The sequence below is a fragment of the Nilaparvata lugens genome, chromosome 9 (assembly GCF_014356525.2).
Source record: "Nilaparvata lugens isolate BPH chromosome 9, ASM1435652v1, whole genome shotgun sequence".
Lineage (NCBI taxonomy): Eukaryota > Metazoa > Arthropoda > Insecta > Hemiptera > Delphacidae > Nilaparvata > Nilaparvata lugens.
In genome coordinates this window covers 26481324-26504215 of record NC_052512.1, presented here as the reverse complement: position 1 = coordinate 26504215, position 22892 = coordinate 26481324, and the positions used below count along the sequence as shown (strand labels likewise).

General features: G+C 34.6%; 1 protein-coding gene across 1 annotated transcript in view; it reads left to right on the top strand.

The window, feature by feature from the left end:
* LOC111055928 (zinc finger protein basonuclin-2-like) overlaps nucleotides 1-22892 on the top strand; it is a 436060-nt gene that overhangs the window by 32540 nt on the left and 380628 nt on the right. The window contains exon 3 of the mRNA XM_039435714.1: nucleotides 22287-22393. Within this exon, the coding sequence (XP_039291648.1) occupies nucleotides 22287-22393 (107 nt within the window). The remainder of the gene's footprint in view (nucleotides 1-22286; nucleotides 22394-22892) is intronic.

The window sequence follows — 22892 nt, the reverse complement described above, 5'->3', positions numbered from 1 at the left end:
GTTTCAGTCATTTGTTCCAAAAGATGTTTTTTTAAAGTCAGGATGAAGCTCGCTCGGCTCTCGATGGACCTGATAGAAACAGGAAGTGCATTCCATGCACGACAGGCACTGACTAAGTAGGATTTTGTGAAAATAATAGTTCGATGATTGGGTAGGACGGGGAGAGAGAGAGAGAGAGAGAGAATGAGTGAGAAAGAGTGTGAGTGGGTGAGAATGAGCATCCAAATAATTACCATTAAAGGAATATTGAATGAAGTGCTGATAAGTTTCGGATTTCAACACAGAAGTAGAATGATAATTATCACAATTATATTGAATTGCTCATCAATTATTATTGTTTAAAATCGTGAGCACGGATGTACCATTGAATTCAACCACCGTCAAATTATTGATGTCAATCCATTTCAGTCTTATTACTTTACCGCATCTCGTGAAGGAGCTCCCAACATAGTACGAATATATGAGTAATTCACTTTTAATCCTTGAACTATCACAAATATTGATGAATTGTGTTTTGTTTATAATTGATTAAATAAATATAGAATAAGGATTGAATTTATCCGGTAGAATTCAAGATGAATTCTTAGATCCAGATTTAGTGCCGGCTGCTGCTCAAAAGCCGATTAAATTTTAATATTGATTAGTTCCATGAGAACCAATCAGAGGAGCCGTCTTTTATGGTCTTCTCTGATTGGTTCACGTAAAATATTCTATTAAATCATTCACTATGAAGAGATAGCAGACATCGTGTGTCTCCAGCGTTATAGTCCTGTCACCAGCTGGCTTAGATCTTTGAATAGTAGACTTGAGATGCGCGGGAACACTAGCGTCAGGTGATAAATTTTCATAACGGCAAGGAAAGTTGTGTGAGTGCGCCACACCAGATTTTTTGTGTATAATTGAATGAATAAATAAGGATTGAATTTATCTGGTGAATTCAAGATGAATTCTTAGATCTAGATTGAGTGCCGGCTGCTGCTCAAAAGCCGATTAAATTTTAATATTGATTAGTTCCATGAGAACCAATCAGAGGAGCCGTCTTTTATGGTCTTCTCTGATTGGTTCACGTAAAATTAATCAGGATTCAACTGAGTCACAGTCGATGTTGTAGAACCGTTCCATAATGAGATAAAAACACGCATATTTCGATAAATTCTAAGTTTCTTCTACATTTGTTTCAGCTTGAAAATGTGACCTATGTGGTCACGAAGCCATGGTTCTGTACCAAATAAAACTGTTGAATTTGACGATATATGTGTTTTTTATTCCATTAATCAGGATTAAAATTTAACCGGTTTTTGTGCGACCGGCACTATAAACCTGGCACTAAATCTAACCGGGCTTTAGTGTCCAATAGCTCTCTTGTGAGATTCATGAAAAAATGTAACATAGAAGTTCCTTGATCAAATTAGGATGGATAGTTTAGAAAGGATTTATACATTCATGAATGAAAATGCGTTGTTAATAATCTATTTGAAGCTCGTGTGACTATAAGAAGTTAGATCCTACTTTTCTCTGTCAGGGTTTGTCATAGATAGGCTCCAAAGTCTCTCATTCAATAAATGCTAACAGTTTTATAATTCTTATCAAACGTAAATCCCAATTGAATGCTGTAAATCACCCCGAAGACTTCTGCTACTATAATAATAATATATTTATTTCCACAAGAAAAGAACAAAATAAACAAACAACTTGTGCAAGAACCAACTACTTATTAATACTAAAATAATGATGAATGAATACATAATAATGAAGTATAATACATAAAGGAAATTCATCACTTAAATATTAAAAAATAAATAATGATACTGATAAATCTCCTTTCTTGCCTACACTATACAGCTATAAATGAAAAATATGTACTGCAATTATCAACAACGATTCGGTGGGTGCTACCATACAAAAATCATTTGCCAATAAATTGGAAGGTTCAATGTTATTTCCATCTGTAGACTGGCTGGCCGCTATGGCTTTGTATGAAATGGGCGCTGCTATCCAGAGATTGTCAGTTTGGTGTAAGGGTAAGCATTCCTGACCGGCAATTAGGAGGTACTGAGTTCGATTCTCGGGCTGGCAAATAATTTTTGTATAGTAGCGCTCATCGAATTTCCATCTATCTGTTTACCCTGTTGTCAATATTTGCAGTAGCAGAAGTCTTCGGGGTGATTTACAGCATTCGATTGGGATTTTCGTTTAATAATGATTATGAAATAATGAGAATTTGAACAAATGCTAAATGCAACTTCTAATTTATTTCCATCTCTAGACTAACAGTTTGTGGTGAAATATCCCACTATTTCAACAGAAGCTTGACTCACTGACAAAACTGAGCTAACCATTGCATCGGGGGGGATTATCCAGGGTTTGTATTTACGGGGGTGTATGGAGCGGCTCCCCCCAAAACAGGGGAGTGCCACAGGGTTCAATACTTGGTTCCGTCCTACTCGTTGTCCTTCTACACCTTTTTCTCTTCCTCCTCCTCCTCCTCCCAAGGATGACGGAAATTGGTGGAAATCGTGGAGACGAATGGGTTGTGAATGGGAGGGGGAAGGTGTTGTTGTCGTATGCTTTTTGAGTCACGTACGCGCATGCGCGATGTGACAGAAGGAGAAAATGAGGAGGTGAAGGAGTAATAGTGAGGAGGAGGAGGAGTAGATGAAGGAGGAAACGGAAAGCGATGTGACGAGAGGTGACCCAAGAATCGGACATAGGACACATCTGCGCGCGCAGATCATCCCCCGATTCTTCTCCTTTTCCCTGCCACCTTCTTCTCTTTCGAGTCCTCTTCCATAAGCATTCTCTCGATGCTACTTCTGCTCTTATCCCCACTCCTTACTACTAATTTCTTATTTTCTCTCCCTTTCTCAATCGTTCTCTCTCACACTCTCTCTCTCTCTCTCTCTGTCTCTGTGTGACGACGGTCCCCCGTTTTCCAGTTCCTGACAAGGTGAGAATCTCCTGAAGTTCGTAGAGCTTTGGACGCATGTTTGACCCAAAATAATTTTCTGCCTTCACTTGATAGCTCCAAAAGATGGGAGATTGGTCCCACCACAGACAAAATTAGTAATATATATATATATATATATATATATATAATTATAGTATGTATTTCCTCAATTGTCCCACTCTCTAGGAGCAGTAAACGCCTACCTCATCAGAAATAATTCCAGTCTGGTTATTTGAGAGAGAGAGAGAGAGAGAAAGAGTGATTGATTGGTGGTTAACCGATCAATATATTTCTCAAAAATCTGGTGTGGCGCACTCACACAACTTTCCTTGCCGTTATGAAAATTTACCGCCTGACGCTAGTGTTCACGCGCATCTCAAGTCTACTATTCAGAGATTCATGCCTGCTGGTGACAGGACAATAACGCGGCAGACACACGAAGTCATAGTATATCTCTTCATATTCAATGATTCAATAGAATCAACACTTGCTAACAGTTTACAATTGAAATAATAACATTATGTTAAATAAATTTTGAGCTTATTTTGAATTTTAGGTGAAAATGTTACTGAACATTAAATGTAGAGATTTTCTTGCTCAAACTTTTCCACTTCAATGTTTTTGTTCAAATTGTATCTCAAGCCTGATAATTGGGAATCTAAAATCAAACTTTGCATAGATGGGTCGGAGCTCCTGAAATTTTTACAGATATGGGACTTGTTACAGTTGATAGAGCTTATCAATAACTATTCTAAGTAAAAATTTGATCAAAATCGTTGGAGCCATTTTCGAGAAAATCGCGAAAAACCTGTTTTTGACAACATTTTCGCAATTTTAGCCGCCATCTTGAATTGCATTTGATCGAAATTGTTCGTGTCGGATCCTTATACTGTAAGGACCTTAAGTTCCAAATTTCAAGTCCTTCCGTTACCTGGGAGATGAGATATCGTGTACACAGACGCACATACACACACACACACACACACCACACACACACACACACACACACACACACACACACCACACTCACACACACACACACACACAACACACACACACACACAACACACCACACACACACACCACACACACACACAACACACACACCACACACACCACCACACACACACCCACACCCACACACACACACACATAACACACACACCACACACACACACACATACACACACCACACACCACACACACACACACACCCACACACCACACACACACCACACACACACACACACAACCACACACACACACACACAACACCACACACCACACACACCACACACACACACACACACATACACACACCACACACACCACACACACACACACACACACACCACACACACACACACACCCACACACACACACCACCACACACACACACACAACACACACACACCACACACCACACACACACACACCACACCCACACACACACACACACACACACACACACACACACCACACACACACAACACACACACACACACACACACCACACACACACACACAGACCAATACCCAAAAACCACTTTTTTGGACTCAGGGGACCTTGAAACGTATAGAAATTTAGAAATTGGGGTACCCTAATTTTTTTTGGAAAGCAATACTTTCCTTACCTATGGCAATATGGCAAGGAAAGTAAAAATCATATAAAACCCAGAGAACTCTATTAGATTAAACAGATGATTTAAAAACAGATGATGTTTGTCATGCTCCGTTCAATCTGATAGAATTCATAAGGACGGCAAAATATCGTACGAACAAAAATCGATGTTTGTGTAGCTAGCCTAGCCGGACTGAATGAATATCACAACAAAATACATTTCGCCAAAAATAAGATAAAATTTGATCCATGTACAAAACAGTATAATTTTCATAATATTCAAGAAACTCATAAATGTTCTCTTTTTAAGATGATTTACTTCAAAACATCACCCATTGTTCTGGATTTAATCAATCAACATGACCAACTCATTCATGATTATTAGTTTGTTATCAATGAAAAGCAGATCGTTTCTAATGACCCAGATCAATAATTTCACAGCAGTTGACAGTTTAATGTCGTCTCAATTACCAGTAATCACTAATCATTTATTGAATTATTTGACAACCAAACTCATGAATTATTATAGAAGTTTCAGTCAATAATGGATGAAGGTTATCTACGTAACACTACCCTTGCTATTCGAGCTCTAAACTATATTTTACAAGCGTCAATAGAATTCTGGAGTTACAGACATTGTTGACAAAAGAATAATAAATATAATAGGAGATTTACATTGTCCTCTTCTTTTCTCCTCCTTCTTCTTCTTCTCCTCCTTCTTCTCCTCCTTCTTCTCCTCCTTCTTCTCCTCCTTCTTCTTCTTCTCCTCCTTCTTCTTCTTCTTCTTCTTCTTCTCCTCCTTCTTCTTCTTCTTCTTCTTTTCTTCTTCTTCTTCTTCTTCTTCTTCTTCTTCTTCTCTTCGTCTTCCTTCTTCTTCTTCTTCTTCTTCTCTCTTCTTCTTCTTCTTCTTCTTCTTCTTCTCCTTCTCCTCCTCCTTCTTCTCCTCCTTCTTCTTCTTCTCCTCCTTCTTCTCCTCCTTCTTCTCCTCCTTCTTCTCCTCCTTCTTCTTCTTCTCCTCTCTTCTTCTTCTTCTTCTTCTTCTTCTTCTTCTTCTTCTTCTCCTCCTTCTTCTTCTTCTCTTCTTCTTCTTCTTCTTCTTCTTCTTCTTCTTCTTCTTCTTCTTCTTCTTCTTCTTCTTGTTCTTCTTCTTCTTCTTCTTCTTGGCGTGAAGAAAAGAACTGGCCGCCAGTAGCTTGCCTTCTCTACTTCCCTCGTCTAAAAGCCGCTTATCAAATTTTTTCTCATCTATTCAATGATGTTTGTGTTTTCAATTTCCTTAATTGGTAACGGAATATGACATGCTTCCATAGTGAGGTCCACGTTATAATGGTAGTGGAGAAAGATAGGAGAACAACCTTGCCGATCCTCAGTCTTGTCAATACAGATTCATTGATGTAACATTAACTGTTCATTCTAGTTTAAAATAATCAATTATATTTTCTTGAGCAAGAAGTTATATTTTTCAATAATTTGATAATGAATTTTATCAATTAAGATGAACTATTTTGTTAATTAATTATTAATTCTACATTGTTGAATGCCAATCTGGCAACAGAGTAAAGCGAGAAAGAGATAGCGCTATCCGATTTGTTGAATGATTGACAAGGATAGCAATACCATTGCTAATCAAACACTGTTATTACAACGTGGACCTCATTATATGACCATTCACGGCTATCTAAAGTAGCCTATGTCTGTCATCTGTTCCATCCGATCGCCTGCTTTTTGATTGTGCAATTTCAAGAATTGAACAAACAAAAAATAATTTGCAATTGAAAAAAGTGATGACATTGATTAGTTTATTCTCTCATGATCACTATAGCTATAACTATAAATTTATTTATTCATTTATTTGATCAATGAGAATTACACAACTTATAGAAAAGTACCACAGGCTTATAAGCCCAAAACGGTTCTAATTCTAATTTATCAACAGTCCAAATGTAGCTAGGTCATGTGTCACTCAACATTCTTCAATTACACACTCAATTTGAAATACAGAACACACAAAAATCAATTCTTAAATTGAAAAATATACTTCTAAATTGAATTAAATCAATCATAATTAATTAGAAAATTCCAAACTTTGAAAAAAATATAGAATTTTGACTTTTTGTGTAGTTGAGAAGTTGATATTGTGGTAATTATTCATATTGAATGAAAAAGGCTAAGAAATTGTCAAAAATCCAATGATTTATTGATAATTAGAAAGACCAGTTTCGGTTATTACACCATTGTCAATCTCTGATAGACTAAAACTAAATACAAGAGCAGCAGAATTTATACTAGTAGGCGAGTACTGCTACTACTAATTAATTAATTAATCAATAAATCAATAAATCAATAAATCAAAAATCAATAAATCAATAAATCAATAAATCAATAAATCAATAAATCAATAAATCAATAAATCAATAAATCAATAAATCAATAAATCATAAATCAATAAATCAATAAATCATAAATCAATAAATCAATAAATCAATAAATCAATAATCAATAAATCAATAAATCAATAAATCAAAAATCAATAAATCAATAAATCAATAAATCAATAAATCAATAAATCATAAATCAATAAATCAATAAATCAATAAATCAATAAATCAATAAATAATTATCAATAAATCAGTGGTTTTTTGACAATTTCTTAGTCTTTTTCATTCAATAGAATTTTGAGATCGAAAGTGAATTCTTTCTTAATTCTTGAAATTGCACAATCAATAAATAGTGGCCAATACAGAATGGCCCATAAGTCAGTTGACAAGAATATGCATTGAATGATATTAACAATAAACAGAAAAATTGAATAAAATGAATATCAATTAACACACTACACGAACAACCGTCAAACATAACCTCAAACTAAACTGTAGTGAATAAACCTAAACAGCTGTGGTTTGGTTTGCAACAGCAGCTCATTTTAAAAATTGCTAATATCAACTGATTTATGGGTCACCAAGTACTATCCTATACTATTAAACGAGCAACTTCTGTTTAGATGTTTAGATGTTCAGATGTTTCGATGTTTCGATGTTTTGATGTTTCGATGTTTCGATGTTTCGATGTTTCAATGTTTAGATGTTTCGATGTTTCGATGTTTCGATGTTTCAATGTTTCGATGTTTTGATGTTTCGATGTTTCAATGTTTCGATGTTTCGATGTTTCGATGTTTCAATGTTTCGATGTTTTGATGTTTCGATGTTTCAATGTTTCGATGTTTCGATGTTTCGATGTTTCGATGTTTCAATGTTTTGATGTTTCGATGTTTCGATGTTTATATGTTTGTATTCACCGGATCTCGAAAGCGGCTCTAACGATTCTCACGAAATTCAGAACATAGTAGGTTTATAATATTAAGATTCGATTGCACTAGGTCTCATCCCTGGGAAAACTCGCTGAACGACATTAAAATGATAATTATGATTCATCCTTGGAAGAACAGCTGATAATGAAATTATTTCGTTGTCTCTTGGTGATGAAGTGAGTGAGCGAGTTCATGTGTGTGGGACTGTGTCAAAATTATGACTCAGCTGTTGAACATTTGTAATCATTCAATCAGGTACTTAGTGCCGGTTGCAAAAAAGCCGGGTTATTTTCAATCCTGATTAATTCCAGTAGATCCATCTGTTTGAAATGGTCCTCTCTGATTTGGTTCATGTGAAGTCAATCAGGAGTAAAATTCAACCGGCTTTTGTGCAACTGGGCCTTTGTGATGGAAATTTTTGCATTCCTCTGGGAATTTATCTCAATTTACTGTTATTAGATAGAGCATTTCTGTATGAATGTTACTATAATTTCTTCTTTCGTAATAATTTTTATGCTTTCATACACCAGAGCGAAGCTCGGTCCCCGATATTCATTATGATCTCAAAATACATAATATATTTTTCCTACAGATACCCTGAAAAGTGACCATTTGTGCACTGATTGCAGGCTGCAAAGAATCACTTTTCCGCACTAGTGCGCAAAGTGAGTACTTTGCGTACTGCAGATTTGCAGCATGACAACGCAAAATAGTTAGTAGGTTATATGGAGCACCAGTGCAGCAAAATCAAAATGAAGTTGGTAACAGTGACTGCTGTGGCTGCTATAGTGAGCAGAGGTGCAACCAAGCACAACGCGCTAATTATTAAGTACCTAGATATTATAATGGAGGACAACGACAGCACAGTGCCACCACAGCACACACCACACAGCTGCCCCCCGCCATTCAAACACTACTACATTATTCAGGCAATTTTACCCATAATTACCCACTTTTCATATTCAATGGTAACTGTAGGAAAAATTTAATGTGAAATACGTGCGCAAAGTTCGTTTGCTGCACTCAAGAAACCATTCCGCCCTCGCCTACGGCTCGGGCGTAAACGTTTCTTTCGATGCAGCAAACTGTCACTTTGCGCACTAGTTGCACAAATAACTATTTATTTATTTTTTCTATATTTTTCCCTGTTTTAGTCTGTAGAATATAGAATTATTATTAGTCCAGCTTGAACGAGACATTCTGTAGAGAAATGTTTGCTATACAATATTTATGTCCCATTATACTTTGTCTAAGCATTTGTTGCCTGAACTGAAGTATTCACAGAAATTGATTCGAAATTTATTACAAAGCAAACGATCTAATTAATCTTCTGTTGACTCAGCATAGTGAAGTGGTAGAGCGGACATTACTGTCATTCTATTCTAATGTTAATTTTGAGATGTGATTCTATCTGATGACGATATAGCATCTTCATTAATATTATAGACTAGCAGTCAGGCACGCTTCTCTCGCCATATCCGTCTAACCAGGGGGCTCTGCCCCCTGGACCCACGACTGGATAGTACAAAAATGAAATCAGCGGGCTCGCTTCGCTCGCCTGCATTTTTAATTTGAGCATGCTTCATTCCATAAGAAAGTAAAGTACTGAGGAAACGCAGAAAAGCTGAGAAAAACGTTGGAAAAACGCTGATTTCAGGCGTATCTTTGATCAAATATTGAAGTCACCTCATCACAAAATTTTTAGACCCTAGCTAAACCTCTGTATCAAATTTGAACGTTTTCAGTCTATTACTTGATGAAAGAACTGAGAAAACGCAATGAACCGCTAATTTTGGGCGTATCTTTGTCGTTATTTCAAATTCCTTCTAACACAACATTATTCCACCCCAGCTGAGCTTCTGTAGTAAATTTGAACATTTTCTGTTCATTTGTTCTCGATAAAGCTGAGAAAGCGCAAAAAAACGCAGATTTTGGGCGTATCTTTGGCGTTATTTCAAATTCCTTCTAATACAACATTATTCCACCCTAGCTGAGCTTCTGTACTGAATTTGAACATTTTCTTTTCATTTGTTCTCGATAATTGATTGATTGATTGAGTACTTTATTTATGTAGATTACAATATATACTGGCTTATACACTTGTATACAATAGCTTACAATACAGCAAAGTTATAGATGAATTTACATAATATAGACTAAGAAAATAACTATTGAACTGTATATTATATGAAAAAGCAATTTGTAATATAATAACTATAGATAATAATCATATTGTTATGCATCTACATAAATTGGCGGAGCTTTGGACATATCAATGTCCATTCTTTGGGAAGAATATTAAAAATATCCTGCCCACTAACTCTCTACCAAAACGTTAATTTCGTTATTTAAACTAAGGATTTATTTATTAATGGAAATATTGTAAAAGTTTTAATCAATATGAATATTGAATAGAAAAAAAACAGAAAATTGATAAGTAAATAATTATATAGGTAGATAAGATCAAATAATTGATTAATAAAATGAAGTAGGCTGAAAGTAGATCAGGGTTATCAAATTTCAGTAATATACAGCAGTATGCAGTGGATAATTGAAATAACATGAGTTTATATAATATATATATATATATACAATTCGTTCTATCCTTTCGTTCTAATTTTTTCGTTCTAATATAAAGCTGAGAACACGCTAAAAACGCTGGAAAAACACATATTTCGTTCAAATCCGTTCACGGTGCGTCGCTAAAGGGCCAACTGAGTATACCTACCAAATTTGAACGTTTTTGGTCCGGTAGATTTTTAGTTCTGCGAGTGAGTGAGTCAGTCAGTCAGTCAGATAAGATAAACGAACGCGCAACTCACTTTTTAAAAAGATTTATTCAATGAATAAAACACATAATGGCAGCATGACTATTGGTCACTGACTTATATATATATATATAATATATATATATATATAATATATATATATATATATATATATATAGATTCTTGAACAACCCAATGTTAATATTAATATAGGAAAATTATATGTAATGATCACTTCTATTAGTATACTTGGCCGGAGTTTGGAAAAAGAGGTAGGAATGGTTCAGATAATGAAAGAAAGAGAGAGATTATTGACCTGCTACCCTTGTTTCGAGGATATCGATTCACCCTCCTCTGTTGGAGGCTCTCTCGCCCCACAGATAACCCCTAACAGAGTCCAACCCCTAGAATAAAGGGTCTCTGTAATCCAGATTTAGTGAGACTCGCTACCAAGTGTCAGCATTGTTTGAATGGGGATCATTAATTCCATTTATAAGGAAAGGTGACAGTTTGTAGTGAATCTATTTAGAGACCATACATCCATCTTGTCGCCTACTCAATATAATAGACAAACCCTTTTATATTCTCACTAGCCAGCAGGCTCGCTTCGCTCGCTCTATCCATCTAGCCAGGAGGCTCCGCCACCTGACCTCCCGGCTGAATCATCCAGGGATGAGAATAGCAGACTCGCTTCGCACGCCTGAATTCATCATCTCAAAAGTAAATTCGTATGGCTTTTGTTGTTGGAGAGTCCCTTGCGGGAAGGTCCCACCGCCTGAATATATAATTTAAGCCGTCAATGAGCCCCTACGACTGTCATACTTCAGCCGGGACCGATAGTTTAACGTGCCCATCCGAAAACACGGGAGTGATCTGGTTAAAAAACGTTTGGTATTGAGAGGGTTTGAACCCGGGATCTCTATGCTGCTACGCAAGCACTCTATCCACTAGACCACGGATCACTCCAATATCTTTATAAATATCAAAAAATCCATCATCTGGGCTTGCTTCTTCCCGTCAAATACGAAACTATAGGGTCAATTCAATCACCAGTTGACTGAGACCACATAGGAAAAACGTCGACTTGGGCTCCAAAATATTGGAGTCTTTCTAACACAAAATTTCTAGAACCTAGCTGAAAATGTCTATCGAATTTTAACATTTTCTGCTCATTTGCTCTTGATCAAGCAGATAAAACGCCGATTTTGGGCGTATCTTTGGCGTAATTTCCAAATCCTTTTACAACAACACCATGTACAACATTGTATACCTTAGCTGAACCTATATGTACGGGAATCAAAAAATATTTTCTCTGGAGCAGCTCTTGCAATATCACAGAAAACGCAGAAAAACGCTGTAGAACCACCCCTATCGAGCGTATCTTTGGCGTAATTTTGAAATCCTCTCAAGACAAAATTTCTAGATCTTAGCTGAACTTCTGTATGAAATTTTAACATTTTCTCTCCATTAGTTCTTGAAAACACCTAGAAAACGCAAAATAAACGCTCAAATCCGCCGATTCTGGGATGAACTTATAGACGTAATATCAAAACTCTCAAGGTCCGTATAGATATACGCGCCGCGAACATGAGCAATTCACTTTTAATCAGCTGACTATATCTGTATTTTTACAGAAAAGGTATAAGATATAGATATAAAAAGCTTGGCATCAGCTGATTAAAAGTGAATTGCTCATGTTCGCGGCGCGTAAATCTGTACGCACCTTCACAGTACAATATTTTTAGACTCCACCTGAGCCTGTTCATCAAATTTGAACATTTTTGCCCAATTAGTTTTTGAAAGAGCTGAAAAAACGCAGAAAAACGTTGCATGATGCCGATTTTGAGAGTATCTTGCCAAATTTGAACATATTTAGTAGATTTTTATTCGTTGATTATGAATGAGTGAGTGAGTAACTTCATTAATCGACTCATCGGAAGAGAGCCAACAATATTATAAAGCTTCTGCTTTTACGTACAAAAGTGACACGTACGTACAAAGTTCAGCTTTTGTGTACGTACAAAAGTGATGACTTAGGTGCTGTTATTAATTGCTGGACTTGTGGATACCAGTGTGAATGCTTCCATCCAACAATGGATGGAGTACTGTTATTATTCAGGAAAATTTGATGAGAGAAAAAATGGATATGAGAATGAAAAAAATAAAGGGGAACAAGAATAGAGACATGAAAGTAGATTATTATTATTAGCGTATGGCTTTGAATGGTGGGGAGACCCAAGGGTAGTTCCACCTTGCCGTATATAGTCCAAAGTTCCCTAATGGGAAACCGGACACTACGGTTATAGTCAGCACAATACTTTAAAGTTACACTTTTCACTTCGGAATTAGGTTTATTATGATGTTATGATGTTAAAAAGTCCAAAAATATACAAAACCGAGACAAAACACAAACCCACCAAGCCAAATTTAAAAAATAGCAAATTTAGACAATAAATTTAGAGCCGAAAATTTATAGCACGTTACAATTTTGTCATAGCAACCACAACAGAATAAGATGAAAGTAGAATAAGATGATAATGATAGGAGACACAAGAATAGGTGAATTTAAGAAAGAAGCAGATAAGGAGAAGAAGAATGAGAATGTGAGAAGGAAGAGAAGGGGAAGAAGAAGAAGAAGAAGAAGAAGAAGAAGAAGAAGAAGAAGAAGAAGAAGAAGAAGAAGAAGAAGAAGAAGAAGAAGAAGAAGAAGAAGAAGAAGAAGAAGAAGAAGAAGAAGAAGAAGAAGAAGAAGAAGAAGAAGAAGAAGAAGAAGAAGAGAAGAAGAAGAAGAAGAAGAAGAAGAAGAAGAAGAAGAAGAAGAAGAAGAAGAAGAAGAAGAAGAAGAAGATGAAAAAGAAGAAGAAGATGAAGAAAAAAGGAGATGATGAATGAGAATGAGAAGAAAGAGTATAAGAGAAGTGACACAATATCTGTAAGTAGGTGTGATAAAAATGTGATTGAATGACAAAAGTGTGGAGACTGTGTCATAAAACTGACAGATAAATGATTGATTAGAACTATCAAGATCGATTCTGAGAAATAAACTTCCGTCATTAGTGACCTGCCCTACTCTTTGAACCCTCATTCACTTACTCCCTCTGTATTAGCCTTATCTTTGTCTCTCTCTCTCTCTTCATAAAAGCTCCGCCAATTTATGTAGATGCATAACAATATGATTATTATCTATAGTTATTATATTACAAATTGCTTTTTCATTTCATATACAGTTCTATAGTTATTTTCCTAGTCTATATTATGTAAATTCATCTATAATTTTGCTGTATTGTAAGCTATTGTATATAAGTGTATAAGCCAGTATGTATTGTAATCTACATAAATAAAGTACTCAATCAATCAATCTTTCCCATCTTTCTATTATACTCCCTCTATATTGAGCTAATCTTTGTCTCTCTCTATGTTCTATCTTTCCATTATTTCTGATAGGCATCAACTCTCTCTCTTTGTTTGTATTACTCTCTATGTTTCTTCTGATCTTCTTCTAATAAATCTCCATTCATTCTCTTTCTCTCTATGTATTTTTCAATATGACAGTTTTTATTGACCATACATTCCAAATACATTTGGAAATCAATCATAGGATTATCCATTATAACTAATAATAATTTTTATAGGATCATAACTCATAGAAAAATCTACTCATTTATTTAATAACGTACTAATTCAATTTTGATGTTAATAATAATAATACTTTTTGTGTAGTTGAGAAGTTGATATTGTGGTAGAAATTCATATTGAATGAAAAAGACTAAGAAATTGTCAAAAAACCACTGATCAATCAATGATCTACACTCAAATCAGTGGTTTTTGACAATTTCTTAGTCTTTTTCATTCAATAATAATACTTCCTGATCAACAATACTATACAGGGTGTTCTAAAAAAGGAGCCCATGAGCCAGGGGATGATTTCACACATCAAAAGAAGAAAAAAATTCCAATTCACATCCGAAAATGCTTGGTTACCAAGTTATAAAGGGTGAAAGATTTCGTCTGAGTTTCAGTTCCCCTGCCTTATGGTTATTTGTTGAATGTTAATTAAGATGTTGAATTCAGTGAACTTAACGTAAAATGAACTAAGAAATTCAATAAAACCGTTTCCAGATCGTTAGTCACAGTAATTTTCAAGATATGTGACAAAATACGCGAAACTTGGTCCCGAAGAAGAAGTTCCTTTAAGGTTTGAATCATATTTACTATGTTAAATGAACAATAAACACAGAATATTCCCTTTCGAAATATTCAATTCCGAAGAGAAATATGTAGAATAAGTATATAATGGACAAACGCAATCTTGGAAAAATAATCCCTAATTACATACAAAACTCATGAAAAGTAGATAGCTCAACAGATTTTGTCTAAAAACCGTGAAATTAATTGAAATTTAACCGGTTGTTGAGCAAACGGGCCTATATGTTAAAATATAATTCTATTGGAATTGGGCTCAAACATATTTTCCAGAAGAATATAGTCCAGTCAATATTGACATAAAAAGGGGGTGTGCTTGCAATTTATATTGTAGTTCTGATTTTTTAATATGTTATTTGGGTACATAAGAGAAGTCTAGAACCAATTTCTTCATGCAAAATTTCCTTGTGCTAGATACAATGAAGTGCATCTAACGGGTGATTTTCATAGAACATAATCTTATGAACTTATGTCATTGTGCGTAATATTAATGTGAGTACAATTTAGTTGGTGATGATGGTTAAAGCTGAAAATTAGGTGTTTTTCACAATACAAGGAGCATTGTTTGTCAGGTGTACCTGGAAATCTATATGAGATAGAGCGCTCTACCTGATCTCAGATTGTAGAGCACAAAAATACGCCCAGGGGGATTTTGAATTATACATCTAAATCATAACAATCGGAAGATATTGTTGATCAAAATAAAAAAATTCATCAAAAATTGATTTTCTCTTCAAATTTCACTCATTTTTGAAAAATCATAACTCAGTACTCATTGGAGATAGAGAGTTCCGAATGATTTCATTTCATTCAGAATCTCATATTCTTGAAAAAAGGCGAGAGCAAATGTTTCTGTCCGATTACGAGATTTGGCAGAAATAGCTGGAAACTGGAAAATGAGCCGAAAATACGAGGTTTTTGGGCCACTCTGTATCTAGCACAAGGGAATTTTGCATGAAGAAATTGGTTCTAGACTTCTCTTGTGTACCCAAATAATATATTAAAAAATCATTACTACAATATAAATTGCATGCACCAATGTATATAGTGACTGGACTAATAGCGATGATTTCTTTAATGAGGTTAACTACAAACTGTCACTAATTCCTCTTTAAATATTCCTTCAATGCACCCCAATCGAACATTTTGAAGTAGATCTCACCATTATAGTCTAATGTCATACATTCGACATTATCATGAGGAAATCACAGTTACTCTCAGAAAAAGAGTAAAGACAAAACATTTCAAGTCTTTTCTCGCCCCTCTGCCTTCCACACAATGTCTTTTCATTATTATCCGTTTTTTCACTCTCTATATTGATCCTTGTCACTATCTCTCCCTCTCTCACTCTCTCTCTCTCTCTCTCTCTCTCTCTCTCTCTCTCTCTCTCTCTCTCTCTCTCTCTCTCTCTCTCTTGCACATGAGGTTAAGTGCTGAAGGGGAGGTTATCCTCGATAGAATGGATTTCTAAAGATCCAAACATCACCGTTTCATGTGAAAACGTTACAGTAGTACCTTAACTTTCGCATATTTCATCATTTTCCTTGCTCAATAGGCCTATTATTGTAGAACTCTTTAGTTAAATATTATGATTAACCTTGTTATTTTACTGCTACTGTCATTTTTATCAACGCTATAACGTAAGTTGAATTTTGTTCTGTTAAACACATGAATAAAGGAATCTGAATCTGAATCTCTCACTCACTCACACTCTCTCTCTCTTACTGTGCCTATCTCTCTTTCTTCCACCTCCTTCACATATCTTCTCCTTTTGATTCTCATTACCTCTCGCTTCTTCACTATTGGCCACTATTTTTTCTCACACGTTGATAATTATTATATTGATGTGGGAAAGATTTTCATTGTCATGTGTAAGAAAATAAGCCATTGTCATTTTTTGTTGTTGATGATGCAAATGATAATGATGATGATGATGATGATGATGAGTCTCATAATCATTATAAAACCATGATGATAAATATCTGTAGATATCAATCCTGTAGATATCTGTATGTATGTTATGTGGGAAGGTTCCAAGTTTCTACTTATCACATAACTTACCCATGAAACAACATTAAAATATGGTTTTTTAAGGTTTGTAGGTTTAACAGCTTGATGACACGTTCTTCTTGAAAAACATAGATTTACATGTTAGTAGATAATACTTCCGTTTTGACAATCCAAAAACAATTATAACTAACAATAGGATATAGGTAGTCATAGTCAATCAATGAATTTTACAAAGTATGAACTGGGGAATTATCGAAAGATGAGTTGCAATTTGAATGAATCATAGATGGAGCATAGGTGCTCTATCATCCTAATTGTCTTATTTTCCTCTATTATAATTATTTTATTTTTATTTGCACGAAGCTTGAAGTGGTAATAGTATTTTTCGCACCTAGGGCCGAAAATGAGACTTTTCCGGCTCGAAATCGGTTTTCAAGTCCAAGGCCGTAGGCAGAGGAATAGAAAAGATTGAGAGCTGGAAACACATTTTTGCCCATGGCACGAACGCTATTTTTCGCAACCCAAAAAATAAAACAATATAAAATATATGAGAATAATTGTTTATTAGGCACTTCCGAAAGCAAAACTGGAAGGTCATAGATCTAGCAAAATTTGAGGTAATCTGAATATCAGGAAATTGTCCAAGTACTTTTATTTTTTATTCTTATTTGTCTAAATAAGCTAAAAGATTATGTTCAATTATGTTTTAATGTGGGAGGTTGAGTTTATACTTTTTTATTCTTTCAAATGACAATAAGATGATATTATTATAAATGTTTTGATTCTTAAATAATGAACACAAATAAAGAAAAGTTTTTGGATCAGCTGTTTTAGCACACTTGAGATTTGGCCAATCCGATTATCAACGTCAACAATGCTTGTTGTCGTCGACTGCAGAAGTTTAGGTTAAAAGTTCTGTCCTTCTCTGAAAATCGAATTTGTATATTTTATAATATATCTTATCTGTATTTCATTCATCCAAATAAGATGATAGTATCTTATGACAGAATACTGTATTTAATTCTATAAGCATAGACTGATTACGTTTCATAAACTATTTGTTAAAACGTTCAGCACCAAGGATTTGCCCAAGTTGTTCCAAAATTATCCACCAGGTTCCGTGATAAACGCAGTACTATGAGGTTAGAGGTTAGATTCAATTATACTCTGAAAATTAAATTTGAATAATGTATAATATCTTATTTGTATTTCATCCATCCAAATAAAATCATAGTATCTTATTGCAAAATACTTTATTCAATTCTAGAACACTTAGAAGCATAAACTGATTCCGTTTCATAAATTATTTTGTCAACACGTTCACATCAAATCAGAATCAGCTGACTTCAAGGTTATTTTACAGCTCTAGGGCCGTAAAACGTTTACCGGCCTGGTCAGAAAACAATCATTTTCGGCCTCCATATGACGCACGAAAACCAGCTCATTACATACGAGTGGGGCGAAAACTAATTAGGAAGCTTGGAAACTTAACATGATATGGTGAAAAAATTCAACGTGGAATATTGTGGATTTGTATAAACGGAACCGAACATATATGATGTGTACAGGGTGTTCCAAAAAAGGTGCTCATAATCAAGGGGGTGTTTTTTCACAATCAAAAGAAAAAAATGCTAATTAACATAGGTCCGAAAATGCTTGGTTACCAAGATATACAGGATGAAAGATCTCGTCTGAATTTCAGATCCCCTGCCCTATAGGTATTTGTTGGCTGTTTATCAAGATGTTAAATTCAGCGTACTTTATGTAAAATGAACTGAGAATTTGAATAAAACCGTTATTCCAAAAACGCCTTCTCTGATTGGTTCTCGTGAAATTATCCTTATTATAATTATTATTAATGAAATTAATCCAGTTTTGTTTAAATGTATATCTATGTTAAAGATTCATTGATTAAAGCTCTAGTTTCTGTTCTCTTTTGTTATAATAGTTTTTCCCCTTACATAATTGGTGAAGGCACATCGTGCTTACAGAATGAAGCAAATCTGCAGAATTTACAGGGAAATGGGAAATATTAAAGGTACAACTGAGAGGATACAAGAAGGAACAGTTAATATTACATTATTAATCATGTATCTCCTACCGTGTATAGAAGGCATTGACAAGACAGAGGTTCGACAACGGTTTTCACCTATCTTTTTCCACTGCCATTATAACGTGGACCTCACAATAGCACCCTTAATTGTATTATTTCATTCAAGACACGTCTAGTGTCTAGTATATATCCCATTCTCAAATGCCAATAAAGGCTAGGTGAGGGGTGAGGATGTAGAATACAGAGGATTATGGATAAAGAGGAACCCGAATTTTCGTTGGGGTTCTACCACTCTAGCACCTTGTGTTGTTGGGACGCTAGGGAGAGATTGATTGATTGATTGATTGATTGAGTACTTTATTTATGTAGATTACAATATATACTGGATTATACACTTATATACAATAACTTACAATACAGCAAAATTATTGATGAATTTACATAATATAGTCTAAGAAAATAATTATTGAACTGTATATTCATTCATTCATTCATTTATACAATAAGTACATTATCAAAATTATAAGGAGAAGAAAAATAAGGTAACCTTGTGCTATTCCTCTTCCAAATTTAGATAACACATAGTCCGGAATAGGTTAAGTCTTGTAGTTCTCCAATTCACAAAATTTTCCGTTCTTAATTATTATCACAAAGTAAATTATCAAATTCAGATACTTCTAAACAAAACATAGAAGAGATATTTTACATTATTATAACTAAAATAGGAAATATTCACATATTAAAAATATAATTTTGAAGAATTACCTACCAAAAAACAAACTTAATTCTAAAATGATATGAGAAAGCAATTTGTAATATAATAACTATAGATAATTATATTGTTATGCATCTACATAAATTGGCGGAGCTTCGAGAGAGATTGAGAGATTTGATTGATTGATTGATTGATTGAGTACTTTATTTATGTAGATTACAATATATACTGGCTTATACACTTATATACAATAGCTTACAATACAGCAAAATTATAGATGAATTTACATAATATAGACTAAGAAAATAATTATTGAACTGTATATGATATGAAAAAGCAGTTTGTAATATAATAACTATAGATAATAATCATATTGTTATGCATCTACATAAATTGACGGAGCTTTGGACATATCAATGTCCATTCTTCGGAAAGAATATTAAAAATATCCTCCCCACTAACTCTCTACCAGAGAGGAAGATAGATAGATAGAGAGAGAGAAAGATTGAGTGAGAGAGTGTGAGAGAGGAAGTGAAAAAGAGAGAGTGTGAAGACCGTGATCTTGAACTACTATTAATTACTGTTGTGATATACCTAATCAATTATTACACAGCCAGTCTTATCGGTACTCTACTGAGCAGCTAACAAGTCTACACTACTTCACACTGATCACTCCTGTCTATTAATTAATTAATTTTGTGCTCTAATTAATTGATGTAGCCTATTTAACAAGCACTTGTGTTCCAATCAGCACGTCCAGTGTTCATGAACATCACTTGAAGACACTCCTGTTTTGACAAAAAAAGAAACATAATTTTTACAAAGTCAAGCTTTGGAAAAGAAATTGTAAGATTTTCACCTCAACAGCTAATCTGATAAAATTGATGAGTTTTATATTCTCAGCACTAAATAGTAGGCCCAATGATGAAAATCTCCAGGTAATTCATAAGTAATTAGTAGCCGATGCTCTTGTTGAACGAGCGTAAGCGAATTATTACCTTTGACTTGCTGAAGGCCCAAGTCGTTTTTCGTTTGTTTGTATATTCTACAATAACTTTAGAAAGAATTCATCAATCAGCTTCAATTTTTGAACATGTTTTCTTTGAACATTTCACAGATCAGGTTCGTTGGACAACAGATTTGACTCTCTCCTTCGTACTTTTTCAGGATATAAAATAACATTGAAAGTGCATGAGAAAAAAATTGTTGTGGTTTATCATTTAATCAGCTGAAGGATTCATTGCCTTCAATTACAGTAGTTTTCCCATTCATTCATTACTTACAGCCAAGGCTATTTGGAAGCTATCACAACGACAGCTATCACTGACACATGATTTCAGCTGGTTAGAGGTGCGTACAGATTTACGCGCCGCGAACATAAGCAATTCACTTTTAATCAGCTGATGCCAAGCTTTTTATATCTGTATCTTACCGTTACTGTAAAAATACAGATATAATCAGCTGATTAAAAGTGAATTGCTCATGTTCGCGGCGCGTATATCTGTACGCACCTTAATATACTGTACAACATAATCCACTACTTTTACATCAACGAACTAATACGGGTTGAGATATCAATGTGCGGTTTTCAACATTCATTTTCTTTTGAATTCCACTTGTTTATTCCACCAAAAATTACTTGCTTTTCGAAATTGATCATAATATGGTCATAAAAAAAGCTATTTTATGCTTTTTATATAAAAAGCATAAATGCTTTTATATAATATTATAACTTGCTTTTATATATTACATAACTTACTCGCTTTTTTATATAAAAAAGCAAGTAATACCACCAAAAATTTTCATTCATTTTCATTCTCATTTGAGAAAAATAGATGTTGAAGCGACAAAGAGATTTTTGGAGAGTAATTCTTCATTTCAAATAGGAACCCCAATAAAACCTATTGACAAACTATTATTTGTAATAGGAATATTTAGCCGTGTTTATAATTTTTCACCAACTCTGCATAATTTAAAGTTGTTGGTTTCAAAGACTACAATACAACAGTTCCTGAGCAAGCTCTCCAGCCCAGGGGGTCACTAGTTATACATTTCTTCCACAGAGCCATTTAGAGTTATATCAAGTAATATTCAGAACATTTTTATCAAATTGAGAACATGAAATTTCTATTCTTTTCTTATTGACTAGTACATATCAGGAAAGACCAGAGCTGTAATTTTGCACATTAAAAAGCTTACTGTTGTCATACAGATCTGGAATATGTGTGCGACCTTATCTATTTATTTGAATGAGATCTTCATCATAATAATTGAGAAAAAATAGCATAAGAAGATATCCTATTGTATTGGGCGTTTATTTTATAAATTTCACTGTTATCTTTAGTCGATAGTAGTTATTTTTCGTAAAGCTATGTGACGCTGGTAGTCTCTCATACTGTGTCGTTCTTACACTCTCACCCTGCCAAAGAAGCAATAATAGACAGTAGTCGACAGTATTCAGCTTGAAAATTGGAACATGAACGACCTATATCTAAATCATGGAATATCTTCTTATGATATTTTTTCTCTATGTCACCATTCATCATACAAACTGTGTTTCAAGCTTGCAATGCAGATTTTGATGCAATTTGGCGACTGCCGGCTGGTTGTTCATGATGTCACCCACCAAAATATGTCACCTGACCACACTGTCTTGTTACAGGTGAAGGGGGAGGTGGAATTGGCGGACCAACAGCTTTTGTGCGCATGCGCGAGTCTCACCAATCAGCGCATGGCAAAACTAGCTCCAGTAACCTCATGATGGATGTGGTGAGTCCTTCTTGTCCTTGTCTCCTTAAAAATACAGTACTCATCTTTTTATTCTTCTTTTTCTTCAACTTCTTCTTCACATCCTTCTTCATTTTCTCCTTTTCCACAAATTCGTTTTTTCTTCTTGTCTCCTTAAGAATAAGTACTGATCTTTTTATTCTTTTTTCTTCAACTTATGCTTCACGTTCTTCTTCAAGTTTTTTCTCATTTTCTCATTTTCTCCTTTTCTCCGATTTCTTTTTTTTTGTCGTCCTTGTTCTTGACAATCTCCTGTTACTTCTAAATACCGTAATGACTATATTGCAGTTTCTCTCGTTCTCCTTCTTGGAGATCATCTTGTCATTTTCTTGTATTTTGTCCTACCTTTCGTTCATCTTCTTGTCCTTCTTTTGTGTTTTCCTTCGTGTTCTCCATCTTTTACCTCCTTCTTTGAATAAATAGCATAAAATAGCTGACCAACATTTTACAAACATTTATTTAATTCAGTGCTCTAATCAGT